Genomic DNA, 24,653 nt, shown 5'->3' on the forward strand with positions numbered 1-24,653 from the left:
TTTTGTGCATAAGGTACAGTTACTGCTTGGTCTAATGGGATAGTGCTTAAGACTTGGTTTTGGGTTTTGGTTTTTTTTTTCAAGTTGCTGTTATTTTAATTCTCTTTTCAAAAAGTGAACCAGCAAAATAAGACGTGCTCAGATTCTTTCCTGGATTATAGTGATGTTAATACAATTTAATTATTTTATATCAACTAAAAATAAAGTTTGGCCTTTGTGAGATAAATTTATATATGATATCTGAAATGGATTATTATGTTGGTTTTTTTTTTTCCCCAGGACTATTTCCTTAAGGAGTTCCAGTTGCTTGTTTTCATGACTTTGAGCCTATTTAATCAGAGATGGAGCAGATGGACTGCAAACCCTACCAACCACTGTCAAAAGTTAAACATGAAGTGGATCTAACTTACACAAGTTCTTCAGATGAAAGTGAAGATGGGGGAAAGCAAAGGCAATCTTATGACTCAAGAGAAACTCTGAATGAATATAGCCAAGAGCTAAGGCTGAATTATAACAGTCATAGCAGAAAAAGAAAAGCCATTGACGAGGCCACGCAAGGTAAATTGCTTACTTTATCTACTAAATATGGTTATTACTTTCTGATTACTTGCTATGAAACAATATCATGTTGTCAGCAGACAAGCAAAAATTTTGTTTTCAAAGACTTCTAGTGACAACCCACTTTTTACCTATTTTTAACCATACTGTAGTATCAGAAATTTAGGAAATTTTTTTTGAAGTAAAATTGCTTTTCTAGCAGCGTGGACTGCCTGGTATTCTGGAGACCATCACATGATAGCTATAGATAAATATTTCTTTAGTAGTAGCTACTCTTCTTACTAATGTTGACTGATGAATTATTTACTACCTTTGCATATGTTGTGTGCATCTTGGCATAAAATCCACGTTGAGGTTGTAGGCTATCTCTGCATGTGCTTACAAAGCCCATGATGAATTCAAATGCAGCAATTCTCTTAACAAAATTTCTAATCATATAAATAACCAACTAATTTAAAAACTGAAGATAATTAGTGTATTGTAAGGAAAAAGCCAACAGTTAAGTTTTTTTTTTTAGCCTTTTGCACGATACAAACAGAAGCCTAGGACAAATATTTGAGAGCTTATGATGGTTGAGCTAAGGTTAGGAAAAGCTACTGTTTGTTAGAGATACAAGCTAAAAACTAAGACTAATGCAATGGACGGAAATGAGCAGAATTTACTGCAGCATTCCCTGATAGACTGCTGCTCGTGGAAACCCATGTGCTGCATTTAACACACTTTGTACAGAGAAGTGGCTTATCTGTTGCCTTTACCTCTGTCACAAATCCGGGCAAGGTGGTGGGGCAGGAAGAATATTTTTAGGAATCAGAGTGCATGTCAGAAGCAGCGAGAGTCCTGACCCCTTCAAGGTGACAGCAGCAGGGTCCCAGGGGCAGTCACTCCCTGCTCTTCAAGGAAGTGGTTAAATTGATCCATTATTCTGTGATTCTATGATTCTATTATAGTGTGGCAAGTACTTCTCAGCTAAAAAATTTGGTCCTTGTTAAAGAAAAAAAAACGAACCACAAACCACAAAGCAACCCAGTCCCTCACTGCTCACTCAGAAAAGCCTTCTCCAATTTTCTGAATATTAAAATAATTTTCCTATTTTACAAGAAAATAAAAAATAGGCTTTTTGAAGCTGGAAAATGTGTCTCCTCTGTGATGTGTAAATTAATGCAAAAATTAGAATAGCTGTGCTACATAGCTCTTACAGCGTTTTTGTTTTTACTGCAGATACTCTGAATCAAGTTACTGTCATAATACTGGTGTTGTCTGAAAGTACCTATAATTCACGGGAGAAATAATACCTAGCAGCCAGAGATAGCCTCAATCCATGTACATATATTCCCTCCAAAGTGTTACAAAACTGCAATATTGGGAAAGAAAAAGTCATGAAAGTATTTTATAGAAAACTCGACTTACACATTTGATTCATTATAAATGACTTGATCTTGAACATGTTATGAGAGTTTGGTTAACTAAGATATGGCTATATTGTTGTAACTGCAGATGATGTAAATGTACTTGTGGATCTCCTTAAAGCAACTACCTCTTTGCTGATACCTGTGGCTATGAAAGCATACCCTCTGCATTGACCTAGGCCTCTGAAGAGCTCCCTGTTCGCAAAGCTTTGCTGCTGTTGGTATTCAGGTTACCTGTAGCATCACTAGCTTGGACACATATAAAAGGGTTGCAATCGCTCTATTGTAGGCGTAAGAAACCAGCCTGGGTGTCATGTTGAGTTTATTCTGCCAGAACAGTGCCTCTGAAAGCAATCGCATTAATAATTTTGGAGAAATGGTCAAATTAGTGTGCGTTTCTGCAAGAAATTGTCAGGCATGAACTTGCCTCACTTATTCAGGACTGGCCTTTAGGAATCAGATTTATGCTTGCGCAGACCAACAAGTATTTTACGCTCTTGTTGTAAGATGATTTGATTGGAAATATATGCCCCGAGATTTTTCCATTCAAATTAATTTTTATGAGATACTGTATGAATTTGCAGATCTTCTATTTTACAAGCATTGGTATTTTTCTTCTTGGAATTAATACAGTCTTGTACTGCTTCAAACTGCAGTATGAGGCTTGACGTCCATGCTCATAGAAAATCACTTAAGCCTCTACAGTAGTTTGTTAGTATGCAGGGCAGCACTTAAACACTTGCTTACCTCTAGGCACCTTCTTTCCTGAATTGCCTAGGTCAGTATATTATTATTTAATATATACCGCTTGCTTTATTGTGTTAATGAGCATAAAAGTGTTTTTCAAAACATATACTTGTGTGCTGGTTTGTAAGGATGGAGTTGAGCTTTGCCTGTGGTACTAGAAACCCTAGTTTTCTCCTGTGACAAATTCCGTTTGGTGTAACTGAGTTAGTAATTGCACTGCTAAGGATATCTGTTTGGCTTCCTGGGAATCCATGCCTATATCTTTCCCGTGATTTAGATCATACAGTTTTCCTCTGCCACAAATTGAACCAAAATGTTTGCCTGGCAAGCAACACAGATTTGAAATATAGAAGTGGTTGAGCTCAAATTTCAAACTAGAGCAAAAAAGTTTGTAAAGCTCAGTGTAGCAGTTCAGACTTCAGCCAGAGTTTGATCTGATTACAGTTCTAGTGTGTTATTTCCAAAAGGACTCCAGGTTGCATAGTATGGGGCCTGGGAGTTGGGGAGTTCTTGGTGATTCTTGGTAGTTGCTCAGTCAATACCAGAAAAAAATCAGGTTCAGTTTTGGACTCTGAGTCTGGCATGAATCCATAAAACTGTAGATTGAATTTGGTTTAAATCCATTCTTTTCTAAAATTCCTCATCAGAATGTTTAACAAAGTTTTTCTCATGTTTGGCATGTCTTTAGAATGTAAAAAAACCAAAACAAAACCAAACCACAAAAAACCCCAATCAAAACCAAAAACCCCACAGCGCCCCTTTTCAAAGAGGGTTGTTTGGCAAGGAGAGCGCTGTACCGTGCTCTTGCTTAAGGCTATTGCATAAAAAAATTACACATATTAAAGCAAAAGGGGCATCCATAGTTGTATCCCCAGATAGTGACGTAATATTCTTCTCTAGCTACTAGCTACAACTGAAACAGTACCCTGTCCTTAATGTGTGATGAATTAATGGATTGCACAGTGAGGGTAAAATCCATGAACATCATCCATGAAAGGTGTGAGAATAGATGAGAAAACAGACACATAGTAACGGTCATGAATGAAGTGATAATGATGAAGGGTGAGCCTGATTGCTAAATCAGGCAAGCTCTAATGATGGAATGTGAGAAGAAAATTGTTTCAGAATAAAAAAAATTAATAGAACCTTCTAACAGGAACAAGTGTAGGGGTATCTGTACTGATCTAGTTAGTTTTGTGAAAAGAATCACCGAGTTAGATGTTTATGGAAACTGGAGGACTTTGTATGGGCCACTTAAATGTGGTAGATTGTATAAATTAGACTGGGCAGTCATCTGAATTTAGTAAATAGCTTCAGAGTAAAATGTGATTTATTGTTCAAAATACTGATATAGCTCAGCAATTTCTGTGAATATTTTTGTTATGAGCAGTTTGACTATTTCATTGTTACTATCAATATTGAGGATTTATTTCTATGAAAAGTTTCGATTGAAATCTAAGATTATGTAAAATCATTACACGTGGGTATTCAGGTGTTTGCATATATAGACAATCTGTGTAAACCAGAATGATACATGGCATGAACTCAAAGGAAGCATTTTCAGAGTTCTCAAATATATCCTACAGAATTTAATAGCACTATTAGTATTTTGCAAAACATTTTTTGTGTGAAAGTTTTGTTTGAAAGGCTGTGTCATCTTGCAAATTACAAAAAATCTTGTTTTAAAGATGGAAAACAATAACCAACTATAGAATACCTAACTACTTTAATATTTTTGTACTCCTTACAATCCTTGAAATTGTATCTCAAATCTTGCTCTTCAAAGAGGAATGGTTTATTGGTTGGTTTCAAATACCTTACAGATAGGAATATGAAAGAAAAAAACCCCAGTAAGTACGGAATTAATCTATTGATTAAGCAATGATTTCTAGGTGCTGTTCTTGAGGTCTAGTACTGGTGTCCCTCATGGAGAGTCCAGTGCAAGATCAATTGCATCTCTGGAGTTATTTGCATCAGAAAGTTGTAGTTATCTGACAATTCCAGATTTAACAAATAACACCGCAGACTGTTTCAAGCTGAGCTAAGTTTTACTGGCCTAATAACTCAATGTGAGCAGATACAAAACTCTCCTGACAAAGTGTCATTGACTCCTGAAGAGTCAGTGCTAATTGCATAAAGTGTACATCTTAAAATGCATTCTCTTAGTCACTGGAATGTTCAAACTCCTGTTTATCTGAAGATATGTAAATCTGCAACATCTCATCCTGGCAAGAAGATCTTATGAAAGTAAATTTCTGGCAGACCCGATATCATATAGTTTGGGCATATTGGCAAACATAGTAAATCAATTCTTGGAAGAATTGGTAAACACAATGTTTTGTACTTTAAATAGATGGGGTAGAATTGGCAGAAGTCATCAGAAATGGTGTTCTTGCTAGGAAACTCATTGATGGACCTGGCTGCGAGGAAAAAAGTTCTCGTAGTGGTACCATACATAGATTGCACTCTAGCTTATCTGTGACGTGTTTATGTCATTAGAACTGTTTTCTTCCACAGTTTTCTCTGTTTCCACCAAAGTAAATAGAAAAGGAGCTGTACTCTACAAATACTGGCAGTACAAAAAAAGCTTTATGGCTTTTATGTTAATTATAGATTTGCAGAAAACACTAGTTTAGAGGAATGAATTCCTGATAGGATAAGCATCTGGGATTGAGTCATTGGCATGATAAAGTTTATTGATCGTTAACAATACGAGCATATGGCGGTAAATTTCTGGTTAGACAAACGTGTATTTCCTGGCAAGATAAATATATTGAACTGCATTATGGGCAAGGCAAACTGGAGTTATTCCTAGCAGGAGGATCCAACAGCAAATATTTTCTGGTAAATCTGTGAGAAAAAATCAGCATTACTAGTATTCTAGGAAATGACGTTTTAGAGTGCTTCACAAAGAATTGACTTTTTGTGCTTTTAGCCCAAGAGGTAAGGAAAATTTTTTTGTAGGACAAAAGCTGCAGATTGGTAACATATTAAATGTTTTGTAGAGAAGGTATATAAAATTATCTTCAGGAGCAGCAGGTAAACAGATCCAGCTAAATGTTCAAAATCTTCCTAGAATGAACTCCATTGGCTTCATGAAGAGGCCTGGGTCACGATGCGAGAAAGCTGTGCTCTTCAGCCTCAGGCCACTTCTGTTTCATTCTTGATTTTTTTTTTTTTTTTTTTTTTAAGCTTACTGCTGTTGCCATCCGATTCTCATTTCTGCCCTCTGTTACGTTCTAGCAATGGTGAGGATACGTAGGCAATAGAAATGTTCCAGTGCTAAAGAGCACTTTCTTTCCCTAGAAAGGAAAAACTACATGTGGGGTGCAGAAATTGGCGGTCTGTTTTGCTATGCTGTAAACTTCAGCAAATTTAATCTTACCAGGAAGGAAGGTTTAAACACATGTAACTCTTAACATCATATGACCAGTCAAAACCAGTTTTACTTACCATCATAGGCATAAATATAAGGTGTGCTGACAAGCACTGGTAGGAAATTGTCCTGTCAGGGAAATGTCATGGTGGTTTTTTGTCATCTGTGAAGTAGCAAAAGCTTTTTACATAATAGCCATATTCTCCTCTGATTTCAGAATTATGTAAATCCATTCAGGGCAGCAGATCTGCTTTGTGTGTGTACCAGGGCCATGGAGAGTTGAATTTGGGCTGTGTATAGCATCTGCTTTTTGTTTCAGTTACTTTATTTTTACATGATATGTAAAGGTAAACAAGCCAATCTTTATTAGCCTCTCCCCTTAATCCCTTGCGTATAACACTAGAATAATACAAGTTTGTGGTCTTGTGAGCCCTCCCACAGGAAACTGATGCCAACAGAGTGGCTGTGATTTTTCGTCGTTTTAATAAAGATTTGGAGCGCTTATCTCGGTGAATGTAGGACTCTGTGTTTTTAAACTTCCACAAAGAACAGTTAATGAAGGGAAAAATTTTATCAGGGGGCATTCCCAAACTCTTCTGGATATTAAGAAAGTAGAGCTCAAGTACTACCAGTGCTAACCTGGTGGTCGATGGAATAGGGTAGGAGAGTTCAATGTAGCTCTACCTGCTAGTTGCATATTTTGGAGCTTTTGCCAGTAGTATTCATATGATAAAGACTATCACAATGAAGAATATTATAATGGTTATTTTTTGACAAGTAAACAGGACACGTTAAAATGCATTTTTTATTTTTGCAGCTGGAGGGGAGATCATTAGTTTTGAAAAGGACAAGAACAAATGTAAAAAGAAAAAGTATCTCTTAACTACTGCTATACAGGCTTTTAGAAATGCGCTAGTTTTGAACTCTTCAGCTGGGTCTTTACTTCTGTTCCCAGTGGGTTTTTTATGATGAGATTTGTGGGTTAATGAAGGATGGGTTGTTTTTTTTTTTTTAACCTTTAAGCTACATAATTTGTTTAGACCTGTGTATTGAGTTGTTGTGGAAGGTGATTGTAGCACAGCTGAATGAAGCACTCCTGAGTTCTGGAGGAAGAAGGTAGGAACGGGCTGATTACAAAGGAAACCAATTATTTTTCCAAGCACTTTTCTTGAAATTTAATGAAGAAAAATACAAAAATAACATAGAAGATTCTGGTAACATACTATTACTAGATAGGGCTTCTATCAAAACTCTTGAGGTATTTTGTGTTATTAGAATCTTTTTGCACTTGTTTGCAAATGCCAGGCATTTAAGTTTTAGACTTTTAATGTTGTCTGCAACATTATTTTGCTAATTTTAGAAAAACCTTCTAAGAACTTAATTTAAGCATGTTTTGTACCTTCATACTTCAGAGCAGGGACTTGAAGCGTAATGAAAAAGTGATGTCTGCGTAAGGGCACACAAATATATCCCTCGTACTGTCTCATAAAAGGGACTCCGCTTTCAGCAGAGGGTGATTTAAAGGTCCTTCAGATTTCTGGGCTGTGTACTAGCGGAAGGAAGTGATAGCTAATAAGCTCCATCTCCTGCTGCTGTATGTTACACCATCTGGTCTGAGTGTTTATGAGCTTCATGTTATCAAAAAAAAAATTACACGAGGCAGAGTAAAAGACTCCACACTCCTAAAGCTTTAGTGCATTGTCTCCTCCTGTATTCCCTTGCAGAAATAGGGATTCCTGGTGTGGTGCTGTGCTTTGTTTGGCTGGTTGTGTTCTAATCATGGTGTTGTTACTGTCTCCCAGAGAAAAACAGTGCGATGAGCAGTTCCCTGTGGCTTCCTGGACCGCAGCCTTCTCCTCTATGTGGGGAGAATCTGCAAACTCTAAGGAACGGAAAAGCTGCACTTAGATTCAGACCCCCTCTGGATATTCTTTCTTGATTTGGCAAGTAATTGGAAATTTCTCTCCTTGGAATAACTGGGGCGAGGAAACTGTATGTTTGTGGCTTCATTTAAAATCTCACGGAGGGAACACTTTTCCTTCCCCTCATCAAAGCAAAATACATGAGCAACTGAATGTGCAAAGAGGCTTTTTTCCCACAAGGCTGAAGTAGGTGCTCCCTTCCTAGATCACAACTGTGTGTTACAAGAGCTTATAACCTGCTGTCACCATTCCTGTAATGCTGCTTCCCATCTTATAATATCTGCTATCATCTCTGTGAAAAAAATGCCTTGTATGATCAAAAATAGTCTCATTCTCATAAGTAATTCTTTTTTATTTTAAGAAGTGAATATCCGAGAGAGAGGAAAAGTGAGAAGAAAAAACTACTGAGAAAGGAAATAAACTAGAGAAGGATCACAGTGCATTTCCAGTCCCCTGCTAAGAAAGCTCATCTAAGGAATCAAAAAAGCATTCTCCAAATGTTACACAAGCTTAATGCATTTGTCAGTGTACAGATACAAACTAGAATCCTAATTTCCATTCTCTTCTCTGAATCACCAGTTTTCCATGGTGTAAAATGGCAGACATCATAGAAATAAAAGTCAGACGGGGAGAGCAACCCAGCCAGTGTAACAGAAATGGAGATATAGCAATCGTTACAGTAACCTGTGCCCGATCCCAATGGAACCACTGCAGCACAGGCTTAAACTTTTGAGTTAATATGTTTTGGAATTCTGTTTGTCAAAGCCTGAAATTACATCTGTAAAATGTTCTTGCTATACTAATAGAGCCTTTTCCTATAATGCTTAAAAGTGCCCAAGAAGACCTGTCATAAGTTAAAACCAAGGTGTGAACGAACGTCAAGACAGAGTGATGAGGCACGTATTACAGAACACGGGAACCAGCGAACAGCTCTGCACTTGTCCTACAAGCCATTTTAATATACATACTCTTGCTGTGTCTTTTATGTCACTCTTCTTGAAACAAAGAAGAGCTGTCTTATTTTCTCGAACTGGAAATCTGGTTTGCTTATCTTCATTTACAGAGCAGATGCTGAAACAAAATAACATTTCTTCCCAGGGTTTCTCAATTATGTATCTGTCAGAAGATTTGGTACCTCTGAAAATAAAGAACTGTCAAGAAGTAGCTCAGTGAATTGATGACATTGCTGCGTATCTGGATAAATAGCAGGGTGGGTGTATCCTAACTCATTTAGAGCTTGAATTAGTTTTTCTTTTGAGAATGAGACTCAAATACTTCCGAACTTAGTTCTGTAGGTATTATGTGAAATAAATTGTGAATGTGATTTGAAATCTGAGGTTCTCCTTTTAAAGTTTCAGTTTTATTGGAAGCTGCTCAAAAACCAGTTTCCTGCTGACTGTCACTCATTAGGAATGCTTTGCAAGTGGATGAAGTATCTTTAGCTCAGATGGAAAAAACAGCATGGAATAAGGTAATGTTTAACACCAGCAGACCGATTCTTTCACCACCCCCAAGCACCAGTTACATTAGAAAACCGTGAGGACTGAGTAAGGTTGATATAGTCACTTCCAGCTGTAACCTCAGGAAAAATAGTCTGAGGACCTAGAAAAGTCACAAATCAAAATATAAATAGTTTCTGTGAAAATCACCAAGAGGTTATGAAGCCTGCGAGTTCAAATGGTAATATTAGCATGGTGACTAATGAGACGTAAATGCTAAGTTTTGTAAAATTTTTGAAAGATTTACTATGCTTTATTCAGTATTAATGTACTGGAATTCATAACTGCTACAGAAATTTCATGTGTAAGAAAGAACATTAGCAACTGGACTGTCTTAAATATTTGCGCTCAGAAATAGGCTATTACAGAAGTCCTAGTCTTTTTTTCTGATAACTGAAAACAGTAGTATCTGAAAAGCTAGAGTCAGTGTTCCCACTGACTTAGTTGGCATAAGGTGCTTAGCCTCACACATAAGTTTTGAACTGCCAAGAATCACAGAATGGTTGGGGTGGAAGAGACCTCTGGAGATCATCTAGTCCAACCCCCGCCTAGGTTCACCCAGAGCAGGTTGCACAAGCTTGTGTCCAGGTGGGTTTTGAATATCTCCAGAGAAGGAGACTCTACAGCCTCTCTGGGCAGCCTGCGCCACTGCTCTGTCACCCTCAAAGTAAAGAAGTTTTCCCTCATATTCAGATGGAACTTCCTGTGTTTCAGTTTGTGCCCGTTGTCCCTTATCCTGTCGCTGGGCACCGCCGAACAGAGTCCAGCCCCATCCCCCTGACACCCACCTTTGAGATATTTGTAAGCGTTGATAAGATCCCCTCTCGGTCTCCCCTTTGCCAGGCTAAAGAGACCCAGCTCTCTCAGCCTTTCCTCATAAGAGAGGTGCTCCAGTCCCCTCATCATCTTCATAGCCCTCCGCTGGACTCTCTCCAGTAGTTCCTTGTCTGTCTTGAACCGGGGAGCCCAGAACTGGACACAGAACTCTGGATGTGGCCTCACCGGGGCAGAGTAGAGGGGGAGGATAACCTCCCTCGACCTGCTGGCCACACTGTTTCTAAAACCCAGTCAAGTGATGTGGGACTGTCACCACGCTTTACACGGAACGGAGAGCTGTGGAGGAAGGCGTTAGTAGCTCAGGAGAAGCAGCGCCAGGTTATGCTGCCCATGGCCCCTGGGAGAGGGACAACTCTGTCTTTGAGACTGAAGTGCCAAAAACACCCTTCCTGTATACCTGGGAGTGGAGAAGAACCTGGACCTCCCTGCTATGAGCACTTTGTTAACAAAGAAGTGTAGTGTGAACTGTGTAGAGCTTTCCTTGCAAGGAAACTAAATGGAAGGTGCTCTATTTCATGATTCAGCCATTGTTTCTATCACTTTACTAGTGAGGGAGGCACTATTCCTGGAATTAAAATAATAGAAAACAAATAATAAAGAAGAGTGAATCGGCTTGAGAAACCTAGAGATGCTGAAGGTTTATTCCACTTTCCTGTAGATGGCATTTCTAAACATCACAAAGTATGCATAATGGGACCACGTGAACGTGCTCCTGGCTGCCTTTTGGACAAACAGCAAGGCAATAGAATTGGCCTGCTGGAATGTGATCAATCCTTACGCTTCCGATAATATGTAGTGTTTGCTGTTAGGAGGCTACCATAGAAGGAAAAATTCATGTAGTCTTAAACATTGAGAAAAATTCATTGCAGATTCATGAACTGTTCTGCAAAACTCCTGTTAATAAAATTGATTTTAGTTAAGCTGAGGTTAATCTATTTTTATTTTTATCCGTTTTTTAAATTTATTTGAATTTTATTTCTCCCACTGAATGGAGAATTCTTTATTCACGGGATTTGCTCTTCCTCACTAATTCATACTTAAGTTAACATTACTTCCATTCAAACAAATGAAGATGCATTGGTCTAAAAGTGACCTAAGTAAGGGAACAAATGGCCCAATGGGCTTCAGCTACATGAGTTATCAGAGGGGTTTGTTTAGGCTTTCTAACAGTTCTCCAACAGTGATGGTTGTGGCTTCCTGGTACAGCTGTACAGTTCCTACGGACAACAACGTAAGCAGCAAAATATTTGCCAGGAATTCTTCAGGCTCCCTTGCTTCAAAGTATTTTAATAGGATGAAAGTGGTTGGTGTTTAGAAGTACATAACAACTTGAGTTCCTCTTCGTTTTAAATTACAGAGGAAAGACTATTCACATACAATTTTCTTAACAGTGTAATGTAATAAAATGTATCCTAGAAGTAGATTTTGTTAGATGTAAAAGTTATAGAATTGAAATGCAGATAACATAGTGATCATTTATGGGTATGTTAATTTCTGAATTAAGTTGATTTATTAGTTGTAATTTTTTTCCCTAAGTCTTAAAAATGGAAGCTCACCTGTGCTTTCACTGATTAACTGTAGAAATTCGTACTTCTGGCATCATGCAAGAGGCTTGCATGATTTACTTCAGTATTGTTTGAGAGAGAGGTAAATGTAAAAGTAAGCATTCATGATAACTAAAACCACAATTAACAACACTAGTGCAGAAAAGATGTAGTTTTCTTTTATCAGATGTCTTTTTGTGGCCCGTGAAACATGCATGCGTTTTTCTTAGGGGTGAGAGCTTTTAAAAATTGATCAAAGAGCAACTTCAAATATTGTTTCAAACATTTGCGCTCAATTCAATTTGACCATATCAAACTTTTTCCTTCTTTTCAAACACTTGCATGAAATTAATGATGTCTGCTAGCTTGATCTCTTTATTTCACCATCTGTTGAAGAAAAACAATTCTGTAACTTCTTATGCTGCTGTAATCAGGACGAGAACTTTCTAATTTTTTTTATAAAAATCACATCAGGACACTGATTATGTGGTTGTCTGTAATGTAATTTTGGGACATATTTTTAATCCTTCCTAGTAATGAAATTAAAGAAATTGATTGCCACTTAATTTTTAGTAGAAATCAAAGGATTGTATATTGTCCTGCATAAAATTAGTCATTCTGTTCAGCTGGAGGCAGGAATTAATTTGAAAATTTCTGAATAATGTTTTCCTTTTGTTATTTCTGTGAGAGTTTTCATATTCGTTACTACAAATGTGTGTATAAATACAGACGGGTACACGTGTAGTATTGACATACTACAATACAAGTTTTACCTGCATTACTTTAAGGTGCAATCTTGTACCCAGCCTGTTTAGTTGAGAAAAATAGTCAGAAATCTTTTTCTGAGGTTTTGTTGTACATTTGGAGATGCAGGATATTAAAGGAAATGCAGAAATCAGAAGCGTGTGCACATGCCTGCTAACTTTGGACCAATTTGGGGTTTTTCTTTGCAACTGGAGTCAGTTACTAAGAGTTTAAATAGATAAATATTAGAAATGTTGTCTAACAGTTGCCCCCAGAGGTATTCTCCTGTGCTGCTTGGAAAATGTGTCAGTATTTTCCTCTTGTGGTTCCTTTTCTCATTTTGTACTTGGGGGCGGATTACAAAATTTGTTTATCTTTGGCTCTCTGGAAGGAAGTGCAGAATTCATGAAAAGAAGGGCACGGTATGAAAAAATCCTTGTATTTCAGTTGAGAAAGGAAAAAGGAAAGTATTTGCCTGTTCTTACTGGATAAATCCTCATTCACGTGGGCATATCTTGGATAACCATCTTGTCTGTTACCTATTGTAAAAATAGTGTTGAACAGACGGTACCTGTCTGCACTGAGAGCACTCCTCCTCCCCTTGCGACTGCCATCACATGAAGTGTATCTTTGTTCCTTTAAATAGATTTCTTTTCTTCTCCTGTGTATCCAACTTTTCTGAGTCAGTTCTGTATTCAGTAATACTCAGTGAGTTCTAGTGAAAAAAGTAAAATGAGCAAAAGAGTCATAAATTTACTGGAGTATCTGTTTGCGTGATCTTGTTGAGCCCGACACAGTGTAATGTCAGAACACGCTCAACTTGTGTCTGTGGCAAGGGACGAAGCGTACCCTTACCTAGCCAGTTAGCGCAGGCAAAACTTGCAGCATTGTGCTACTCCTACGGGTAAAGCTGAAGCTGAATATACGACCTTAGGCATCTTTATTAAGGAATGCATTATGCCAAGATGGTATTTGGATATGCTGCTTGATGGTTTTCGTTGTTCCCTCAACATTGAAACTTCGCTTGAGGAGTTTTCTAAGATATTTTGGCTGGTTTATTGATCTTCTTAAAAATTCATTTCCCAATGATTAAATTCCATAATAAATTAATGCATTAATTTTTATGGGTTTGAGTTTTTTAGTCTTAAGAGGAACTGACATGCAGTTCTGTATTTGCTTTGGTCTTTGAATTAAGACCGTTTCTTTTCTGTAGAATTTTTCTGTGAAGATACAGGAGAAAATTAATTTTACGTTTCTGCTTATGGATAAAAATATGAAAAACACAAGTCTGTTTTTAATACTGATTCTGTATGCAGTCAGTGCTTTGACTTCACTAGTCATACTTCTCTAAATCCGAAAATAATCTTTCCGTCTTTAACAACAAAAAAGTACATTGCAAATCACGTATAGTAGCATGTGTCAATACATAACCTTGAGTAGCGTTTTGTCAGAAGTATATAATTAGTGCTTTCGGAAAGGAAATATTTGTAGGATTTATTCAGTTGGTTTGGTTTGCTTACAGGTTCTCAAAGGATTAATTGAACTGTTGATTCTAGGGTTACAGTTCTTCCTGGTAGCTGAGAATTATGCTTATAGGTGTGACATGAGTTTAAGCTGATATTGTAGTAGTGATTACTTAATGTTTGCAATTAATTGTTGGCTATTGATCGGTAGAGTTTAGGTGTTCAGGGAGAAGGATGCTAATAGTTTGCTTTTATTCTATGCTTAGAAAATGAACCTGCTTTCAGACACTAAAAAAAAAACCCCAAACCAACCCCTACTTACTAAATTATTTGTCCACCTTTATGTCCTAGGTGCTGGATCAGATTTCGGAAGATCTCACTCATGCATGTTTTTAAAGTATCTCTTGGCTCCTCCCCACACTTTTACTACTTTAATGGTACTATCCAGTATTAAAGTTTGGCTAGCTTGCCAGGGATGGCACAGGAGATCAGTGATAGCTCTGGTCAGCGGGCCGGATCGCACCTGCCTTCCGTATGACTCTAGAGCAGTCATACAGATGGTGGTACCTTGTGCGTACCTTTACTACTGCCTTCACCACAGGATAGGTTTAGCTACTCTTATTCACTTAAATACTGCTGGTTTGCAGTTAAGGGTTGTCATAGCTTCACTCTGGGCTGTTTTGGAGCCAGAAGATACAGGTAGGGTTTCCTTTTTCCTTCATTGTCCTGTTGGACTCCTGTCTGTGTTCTCAAGTCTCTGTTACCCCATGTAGCTGTTCAACTCATTTTTGGTCATGAAAGGAAAGGTCCTTCAAAATAGTCCAGTCTGCTTTTGACATTGCTTTTTTTAAAAAACATCTGAGGACTTCTGGCACGCAAACATTTTCTTTTAGTTTTCTTTTCTCCCCAGTCTCATAACACCTATTAAAAAAAGGGAAGAGTTCATAAATGAAGTTAAACTCCCCTACTTCAGTCCCACTGTGGGTGGCCACTGTGCTTTTGGATCAGTTGCCAGGTGTTCACGTCAGCTAGCCGGAGGCTTGTGCCACTTGCAAAGAAATTGGCAGAGACTGTACCTTTTGAACTGGCTGCCTCCTGAAAATTTTTATTACTCTAAGCAAGATGTTCTCTGACAGGAAAAGATTTTGGAGTTGCGGAGAGAAGGAGGGGCTGGTGCTGGATACCTCAGTGCTGTTTACTTCTTGCAGAAATAATAGCAGTAATGTATTTATTGGACTAGGGCTGAGCATATCTTCAGGCATATGAAAGCTATTTAGCTAATTTTCAGCTTTGTATTTAGAAACTAACATAGGGGATAGGTCTGCCTACTGCAGGCTGTTTCTCCAGTTCATGAATTCCTGGCACCCATCTGTGTGTCATACAGCTGCACTAGACCTCAGTACAAAGTGAGCCGTGTCTGCTTTGGCCAACTTCTCCCTAACATCATTCCCACTCCCCATTGAAGTATTATTCAGCCTTGAATTCACCCATGTGATGAATATTCATTTCACAGATAAATTATCGTCATTCCTGAACAGCTCCACTCAAATAAACCAAAATTCTCACACCACTGATCATTTCTGTCACTGTTTTGGCAGCATGAGGCTTATGGTTCCTCACGCTTTAATAATGCTCCATCGTCTGTGGTAGCAGATTTGGGCCAAAGGACGATGATGAGGGTTAGAAAACTCTTCCTTTATACGATGCTTGATGTTTCAGAAAAAAGGAGAGAGAGGTACCTGCTGCTCATCTTTCCATGTGCTGCCTTAAATCCCACACCTGAATGAGAGGTAACAGCACAGTGGACATAAACAAGGTGCTGCTTTGCTGTAACTTGGTGCTCCAATTTAGGTACCTGTTGTGATCAATTGAGTGTTCAGACATTGTATTTCAGTATTTTCAAGTTTTTCTCAAGGACTGTAGTTACTAAAAGAAATCTCAGTCCTTGTAAATGGTAATGGGTTTATCTAGACTGTCAATTGAGTGGAATAATGTTGCTAGTAAGCACCTGTATTTCAGTTTCATTTTATGATCTTTTTAGAAGAATTATATGCATAAAATATATTTTTAATGGCTAATAAGTCCTACCAGAGGAAGAAAAAAGGAGCATAAAGGCTGTTTTCTTTCTTTTGTGTAAATATTATTATTGAAATGAATAAAAGTGCTAAATAAAGCATAGCTGCAGTAACAGCGGTAAGAGATCAGTCAGTGTCTGAAGTGGTTAAGAGTTCAGTAGCAGATTCTTTGCAAGTGAGGTATTTACTGACGTGGTGTCTTCGGCAACATTCAACACAATTTTACAGTGTTTGTATCATTATTCTGTAAAAATTAGCCTCAAAACATGCTTAACAGATCTGCCTATTATAGTTTCAGCAAACTAGTCTAAGCAAGAAGACAACTGTATTAAAGAGGAAAATACTGACTTGTGGAATTTTCCGGCTAGTATCTCTTAAGTTTTTCAGTAGCAGTGCATCAACAGGCTGCTTCTCATTCAAAGTTTTGTTTTCTGTCCTGGTGTCTGTCCATTCATTCCTTGCTCTTTATACATTCCTCATTTTGAACTGAAATAAACCAGGGAGATGGGGAGGGGGACAGTGATGAGGGATGTACATACTCTTCTGCATGTCTGTGGTGTTGACAAGGCGGTTCAAATAAGTACATTTTTATTAGCCTGGTGAAAGTGGTTCTTTTTTTCTATGGTCACTTTCTTCATTGCTACATGGCAGCTCACTGTTCATCCTTCTTGGTTTTGAGTCATCCTCATGTTCAAACCCACTGAGTCCAAGCCCTTCCTTCCCTCCTTACCCCTGCACTGGGACCTCGATCATTAAAAAACATCTGCTCCTAATTCAGTGCTCCGTTCTTCAGGTGTTTACCGAAATAGGAATCGGACTGGTTTGTAAGAGTTCTGTCTGATTAGAGTCAAGTCAGAGAGGGTCTTGCTGTGTTTTTAGAGAGAAATAGTTTAAGCTCCTACAAACAAATGTGGGATTTTTTCACTCATAACCACTTCTGGGTATGCTGCTTGCATCCTTTGCCACTTGTCCTGATCAGCTGTGCTGTTCATTTCCCATTTGCTCGGTTGCTGCTGTGTCTAATATCAGACACAGTGCGAGATGGTGCAGCTCAGGAAATGGTGAAGCAGCTGGTAGGGAAATGAGACAATACCAAATGGTGGATAATGTGGAAAAAGGCAAAATCCACATGTGACTTGTACCCTATGGGGGAGCTGTTTCTTGTGAAGACGTTCAGCTCAGCAGGTTTGCATGAAACAAATTTAATAGGAAAAAAGAGTGGAAAAGAGCTTTAAGGTCTGTTTAAGACACAAAGCTGTCTGCTAGAAGAAACCTTTGTACAAAAGGATATTTAAGCAATTTTTTTTTATTATCTGAAAACAATTCCTTATGTAACTGGATATTAGCTTGTATTTTTTTCTGATACTTTTTTCTTCCCCTGTAAAATAGTGTTAAGTCAAGATTGTGAAGTTTATAGTTACATGTTTTTACTCTTTTTGTTTTGCTTGTTATCCCCCTCCTTAATATAGTGAGTGGACATGGGAACTGTGCTTTCTCATATGTGAAATAGTTGCTGCTACAGTCCTTCCAGAACAGCTAACAGTAGTGCTGAAGTGTGGTTTTGTAGAATAAAAGCGAAAGAATTGAGACACTTAACGCTCCTGTAGGGTTCTTGTTCTTAGATCGCCAGCATGATTCAGAATCGCTCGGGTGCAGGATGGGGCCCTCTTCTTCCTGTCAAAACGCCTGTCCCTGGTGTGCATTAAAGCACATGAGGGTTATCTAAAACAAAGGTATATTTATTTCTTTTTTTTCTTCTGGTTAGCTGTGGCCTTAGTGTTTGAATTGGTATCTGCACGGCTTCTTTTAGCAGGCTGTATAAATGCCTTTGAACATGGTTTAATACACTGTTGCTCTCATTTTTGCTTGAATCTGGTATTTCCCTGGAGTCTCTTGTTTTGAGTGCTTTCTCCCTTATGTGTCCCTTTTCTGATCATGGCTTAATTACATTTTAAGTGCCTTCTGTGTTACTGTCTCCACCACCTCAATTAGTTCACCTCCAACTGTGTGAATTTTTTAATAAGGAGGCACAAAGTATTTCCAGCAATACAGAATGTGAGCTTTGCTTATCTGCCTATGGCAAGCTTTCCTTCAGGGCACAGAAGAGTTTACAGGGTTGCTGTAGGTTAATCTGTTAGTGAGATATCTTGCTCTTTTGGTTTGACTTATTTTCTTTGGGTTAGAGTACTCTCAGCTGCAGCGGAGGCTCGTAACTTTGACTCTTCCCAGGCATCACTGATAAGCAGCTTCGCAGAACCAGGAATTGTGGTGAGCTCACAGGCTTTCAGTTGCCCACTGCTGCAGAATACAAGGTGTGTAAGCTATGAAGAAGGCTACCAGTGTGCATCTTCTATTCCACAAATAAAATGTCTCAAAGGCAGATGCTGGAAGACTTTAGAAGCAATTTTTGTAGGGAATGCTAATACTGTGGGTAATTCCTCCTGTGTTTTTCAGTCTGTTAAGATCCAAACAAATTATTTCATTTTCTGATTTCCTTTGTCAGGATTTGTCTTAACAAAATTGTTAACAACTTCTAGCTATCTCAGGTTAGGTATGCAGCCTCCCAACCATCTTTATACACATTAGCAATACAAATATATCCATTTATTTGATGATGAAGGGGATTTGGTTTTAATTGTGGATAGTCAACATTACCTGTGATTTGCATTAGAAAGAGCAGGTGCCTGCCTGCTAATTTTCAAAGGCGAGCAATCACATTTTAATGCTTACCAGTCAGTGACTCGTTATTTCCCAGGTATCAATTATACGGCTGTGTCTGTGTGAAGGACAAAAATGCTATGTGGTTAAATCACAGGCTGGAGTTTTCAAAGTCAGTGACTAGAATAGCTGCTAAAATGAGTGTTATACACCTAAATAAGCCACTTAGTATTTTAAAACAATTAGAACTCACATTAAGAAAGGGCAAGGAAATCAAAGAGGTCTAGAGCTGCAAGAAATGTAGCCAAGTGCTCCTACCCACATAAAAATATTGGAGTTATTTCTTTGTGTAGTGACTGTGTTCCCAAAGTTTGGGTGAATTTTGATGACAGATCATGGAGACTCACTTGTTTAAACTTCATGAAAACGTGCAGAGGTCTTTTGATTTTCTGTGCTTAGTTCCCTTTAGTGCAGCACAGGAGTGATGGTGGTACGCCCCTCTTTTGGAGCTCTACGTCAAATCTTGAGATGGAAAATTTTGTAGATACCGTATTATATGCTTAGGAACTTTATTCTGCTGACACAAGTGTCTCAGATTTTCATCTTTTCTTGGTAACCATGATGCGCATTTTAGGCTAAAATATGTTTTAAGAACTGTTTATTTAATGTAAATACTAATGATGCTGTGTGATATTGATGTAAGATTACCCCAGGGTATTTGCTGGGGACGCACACCTGAATGACTCCACCGTTTTCAGCTGAGTTACTTTGATGCATCTTGATGGTATAAAACCAAAAATGACCCCATTTTGTAGTTGCTGAAACAGCATGTAACAGTCTTTATAATTTACATAGTTACTTATGGAAATATAGTGTCGAAGAAATAATATCTGGAAATATTAGAAAATCTAATAAAGGTCTTGGAAGGAAATTAGTTAAACAGTTGAAAAATAGTTACTGTGATTGTGTGCATCAAAAATAAGATATGCAAAACCAATTATTTCCATTAAATTGTTTTAATATTACTTAAACTGCAGTAGAGGTGACCTTTAAGTTTGAACTGCTGTTACTGAAATCCCTGTGGTAAACTGAACACTTGAAGAAAGAAGGGAGCAGAAGCGGTCAGAATTTTTTGAAGGCAGTTTAATCTCCCATTTTTTGGTCAGATGGAACATTTGATGACAAACCCCTTGAGTTTTTTGGGGGGAAGAGGGGTTATTTGACTGACAAGCTGTATCCCCAGTCGGGTAATCAAATGGAACGGATGTGCCAAGTTGTCTTTCATATGTTCTCATTTATGTCAGATTGGCAGCTGGATGTAATTGGATGTGAATGGAAGCACCGAAGAGCTTGTGTACATGCGCATGCTCTCTCTCTTCCTTGTTCCAAGATTAATCTGAAGGGTATATTGGTTGGTTTAAATGCTACTTAGTGGGTCAGTCTAAATTAAAGAATATGCTGCATCAATAGTAGATCTTTATTTATTAAGATCAGGTAAGATCTTGTCTACCACATGTAAATTTTTGAAAGATCTGGAAAAAAGAAAAAAAGTGTGCAAATAGGTGCACCCCTAATCCGAAATAGGGCAAAGTTAAACTGTTTAGCTGTCCTAGGCTCTAATAGGGGGTATCTTGCAGTCTGAGTTCTTTTTTTTTTTTTTTTTTTTTTTTTTTAAAGTGGAAAAGGTGATTACACACTAAAAAGACGTTAGTGAATTTATGGGGAAAAGGGATTATTTTAACAGTGAAAAAAAAATCAAGTTGTGGGTTGGATTTTCCAAATCATGGAAACAAAGTTGGATTTCCAGTTTTATTGTTGGGACATAACCCACTGTCTCTTGAAAACCTCACGGAAGAGATGGTTCTAAAATGCTTCATAGCGCTCTGTGTTCCACGATAGTGGTCTTGCCAGTAGTCGTCGTTCTGTAGGACTCTGATACGCTTCATTAAGAGCCCTGGGCAACCTGATCTAACTTGGCCCTCTTTTGAGCAAGGTGATGTGCTATTGGCTGCCAAAACTCCTTCCAATTTCAGTTAAGATCCTGCAAATTCTATATTTATATACTTCGGTATCTGTGTATATCTAGTATCTCCCACACATATGTGTGTGTATATATATGTATACCTAAAAAAGCAAGAGGAAGAAGTATGAAATCAGGTATGGTATTCTGCAGATGTTAGATATACCACCAAGAAAACAATGGATGAAAATTTCAGATTTTGGCTCCCTGAGAGAGTCTTTTTCGCTGTGGATGCTTGGGAGAGGTATCAGATGCACTTTCAGGATTGACAGCACTTGTGGTGTTGGTCCCCAAGGCCTGACGAGGTTGGCTGGCGGTATGTGTGTGTCTGCCAGCAGACTTGGAGGTGCTGGAAGCTTCCAGACTGGGATTTGTCAAGCTTTCACCTGAGTAATCAGAAAGGGTCAAGCATTTATGTTTCCAAAGTAATATGTAATACTTGTTCTGGTTCATTATGCTTCCTGACTTCTCAAAAATCACAGCAAATAGTCCACCCTTCAAAGCCAGGAGTGTCTGTCAAGATTTACAAAGATATTCCCTCTTGCTGCTGCTGTCTTTTGTCTCTCGCGAGCAGCTTTTTCTCTTTTGATATCTGTTAGCCATTTGCTGCTCTGGATTTCTAGCAGATTCACAACAAAAAGGAAAGAATACATATGCTAATCCTGTCTGAGGTTTGTTGGTTTGGAGGGGGGCGATTGCTTGCGTTGAATCTCTTCTTCCTGCTTCACCTTTTTCCGTCGAGTCCCAGCCACATGCTTGGGGGTGGTGGAACGTGGATCAAGCAGCACCCTCTTCTCTACACGCTATTTGCCCAAATGTCCTGGTTGCTTGTTAGTTTTCCTAACCCTCCTGCTTGCGGAGGTTTGAGAGGAGAGTAAAGCCTTACCTATTCCTTTCTGCAACTTAACTACTATGTCAAGAGTAATTGCAAAAGGCAAAATGCCTCTAGGTGCTTAGACCTCTCTGTAATACCTGCTCCATTGCAAATACTTTCCCCTAATTTTCCTAACTGCATTTTTAACAGTTTGTCAGTTGGAATGTGGGCAAGTGCAACTTTGTCAGTGGAGTCTTGCAGAAGCCTTCCTCTCGCTTGCGCTGTTCCGTATCTGAAATAACTCATTCACTGAGGATTCACTGCAGCGGGCACCGGGTGGTACGCGCTGCCTGCCTCTGCTCCACCCTGCCTCCGTCACGTCACCTCAAAGGAAAATGGGTAGTTGTATGCTTGATACTCTCTTAAGCGGTTTTAAAATGTTGCTAGAGCTCCGTAGTTTTGGGGGAAAGTTAAGGTGAGGAGCTGAGTTACTCTGTGACCATTGTTTTTGAGCAGTGCCTGTGGTCCGAGTGCCTCGGGTCCGTGGAACGTCCCATGGGTAAAGGAGACCGTTGCTGGCAAAGCTCCGTCGGTAGCAGCTATCTACAAGCATTTCCAATATCTTGAAGATACGCGCTTGCCAGATGCTTACACCGAGACAGGCACGCTGGCCTGAAGCCTAAATACTACCTTCTTTACCTGGCCCACTGGCTTCATAGGATTCATTTCTGGATTTACAGCACTACAAACTAAATCAGATTTTAGACTTCTGGGTTTTTAAATGTGTTGCCTTCTAATACTGAGATAGTGAAATTTTTAAAGATACCTGCTTTGCACATCTTTTATATAAAAAAGGCTTTGATGCTCATGTATCTTAAGTCAATGGTTCGACTGGAATTTTAAATGAGAAAAAATTTCAATATTTTTAGAAGCAAAAGGTTTATTTTTAAAATATTTTATAAACCAGAGTCAAAACTGTTGATAGAAATTAATTTCATATTTCCATCTTAAGTTCTATTAGAAAGCGATACCTGTCATGAAACCTGCAAGATTGATGTTTGAATGAAAGTGAGTCTACTTTAAATGTAACTGTGTTCAGAAATTACTACCAGAAGAGCATCTCTGAGTTCCATTCAAGTTTGTAGGGATATAGCAACAATCTGAGGGTAATTTCACTTTGAAGAATGTTAATATACAGCTTACACTCTGTTTAATAATTCTGTCAGTCTTTCCTCTCTTAAGTGAGACTTGGAAACAAGTCAGAACCACAAGCTTAACTTTGCCTGTTAAGAATTGTAAATGTACTGGACTCAAGCTAGCAGTACTCCATTGGTTCACACTGTGCGGTTAATCTTGGGGAAGAATACTGGTTCATATGAAACTCTTTCGAAGGGAGAAGTTAGTTAATCTGCTCTAGATGATTTGTTCTGCTGTCCTTTGTGAAAGTCTTCTCTTGCTTGGGTTTTTCTTTTGTTTTGTTTTTAAATAAAAAAAAATTAAGATCATCTACAGGCTAAGGCTGTGGCTAGCTTTAATTTTGAAAATTTATTCACAAGAAGAAAGGATCCTTTATCTAGTTCTTCCCTGAAGCAAATGCCGAAACTGGTAACTGAAAAATTGTTTCAGAACCAAGGAACCTTTAAAATTCTTGAAAGAAAATTGTAATGCTTTTCTCTTAGAATACAGTTTTTTGAAACAGAAAATCTTTTTTCTTGAAACTTCTTCATTTCCTAATAGATTTTTGCATATGGAGAATGAAATTGTAATTGAATGTATTGTACGACAAGCTTTTCCAAACGCTAGTTCAACTGTAGCATTAGAAGAACTTCATTTATCCTCACAAATGATATTGAGGTTCTTTCTCATCTGTGATAATTAGATTCCCCCCCCCCGCCCCTTGTCTTTAATAGGGCAGAGTTAGTGTGGTCATTATTTGAGATTAAGTAGGTTTCCTTTATCAGAAATTTAAGTTAAATGCTAACTGCTGGCATTTGCTATGGTTTTATAACTCTAAAATTCATTAAAGGAGAAATATTTATGAGTACCTGCAATAGAAATTTCTCTTTAACAGAATCCTGTGAATGGAAGCACTTTACCTCATAAAGCCACACTTTAGTAATAGAAGAGGCTGTAGCCAGCAATACTTAAGATCTATTTGAACTTGAAGGATTAAATTCATGGTCAATCTGATAATGACAATGTTTCTTCCTATATTAAAGCGAGACCCACTGTGTCCACATTGTAGCTCCAAAAGCCTTCTCTCTGGCATTTTGCTAGCTACTCTTGAAAAACAACATCTCTAACATTAACAATTTCCAGTGATCTACAAAAAGAATATTCCACTTCTGGGGAGAGAGAAAGTTTGTCTATGTCCTCATAGGATCAGGATAATTTCCATGCAGAATTTGAGAAGTACATTTCCTTACTCATGTTGATTTTAATAGTAATAAAAATAAATATCTGAGAACTCCAAGAGCATTTCAAAAAAACAGGTTCAGCCTGCTCCTGCCCTCTTTCTTTAAGTTTGAAGAATTAGTCTGAAGAAGAGACTAGAAAGATATTTGCCATGAGGCACGGGTTGGAACCTCATCCTCTGGTTCCTCTGGGGAAGGACCTGAGGAATAAAGAGTTTTTTTCTTTCTCATAAATTTCACAAGCCAAAGAGAAAGCAACCTCCTTTCCTAATCCCTTAGCTGCCTAATCTGCAAATTTCGTGAAACTTCTTAGTGTTATAGCAGACTCTGATTCCTCTTTTATTCCTCCTTTATTTGTTACTACTGTTATTTTTAACTTTCTAGCATCTCTGGTGGTAACTGGAGATTGCTGTAAGAAAATAAACTGCAAAGATAAGGGAATGCGAGGAAAGGTTGACATAGTAAAAGAAAACATGTACAATATGATGCATTTGATATGTAAGTATAAAAACTCAAATGATATCTTCTATGTGCAAATTATTTATGTGTAATAGGTATATCCATTTTTTTTTTAAT

The 24,653-nt window shown here is 38.1% G+C and overlaps 1 protein-coding gene across 2 annotated transcripts in view; it reads left to right on the forward strand.

Annotated features, from left to right (window-relative positions):
- The first annotated feature begins 341 nt into the window (after positions 1-341).
- TENM1 (teneurin transmembrane protein 1) overlaps positions 342-24,653 on the forward strand; it is a 252,595-nt gene continuing 228,283 nt past the window's right edge. For both annotated transcript variants that reach the window (XM_075720809.1, XM_075720810.1), the window contains exon 1: positions 342-558. In XM_075720809.1, coding sequence (XP_075576924.1) covers positions 342-558 — 217 coding nt within the window. The remainder of the gene's footprint in view (positions 559-24,653) is intronic.

Source organism: Pelecanus crispus, chromosome 13 (assembly GCF_030463565.1).
Source record: "Pelecanus crispus isolate bPelCri1 chromosome 13, bPelCri1.pri, whole genome shotgun sequence".
NCBI lineage: Eukaryota > Metazoa > Chordata > Aves > Pelecaniformes > Pelecanidae > Pelecanus > Pelecanus crispus.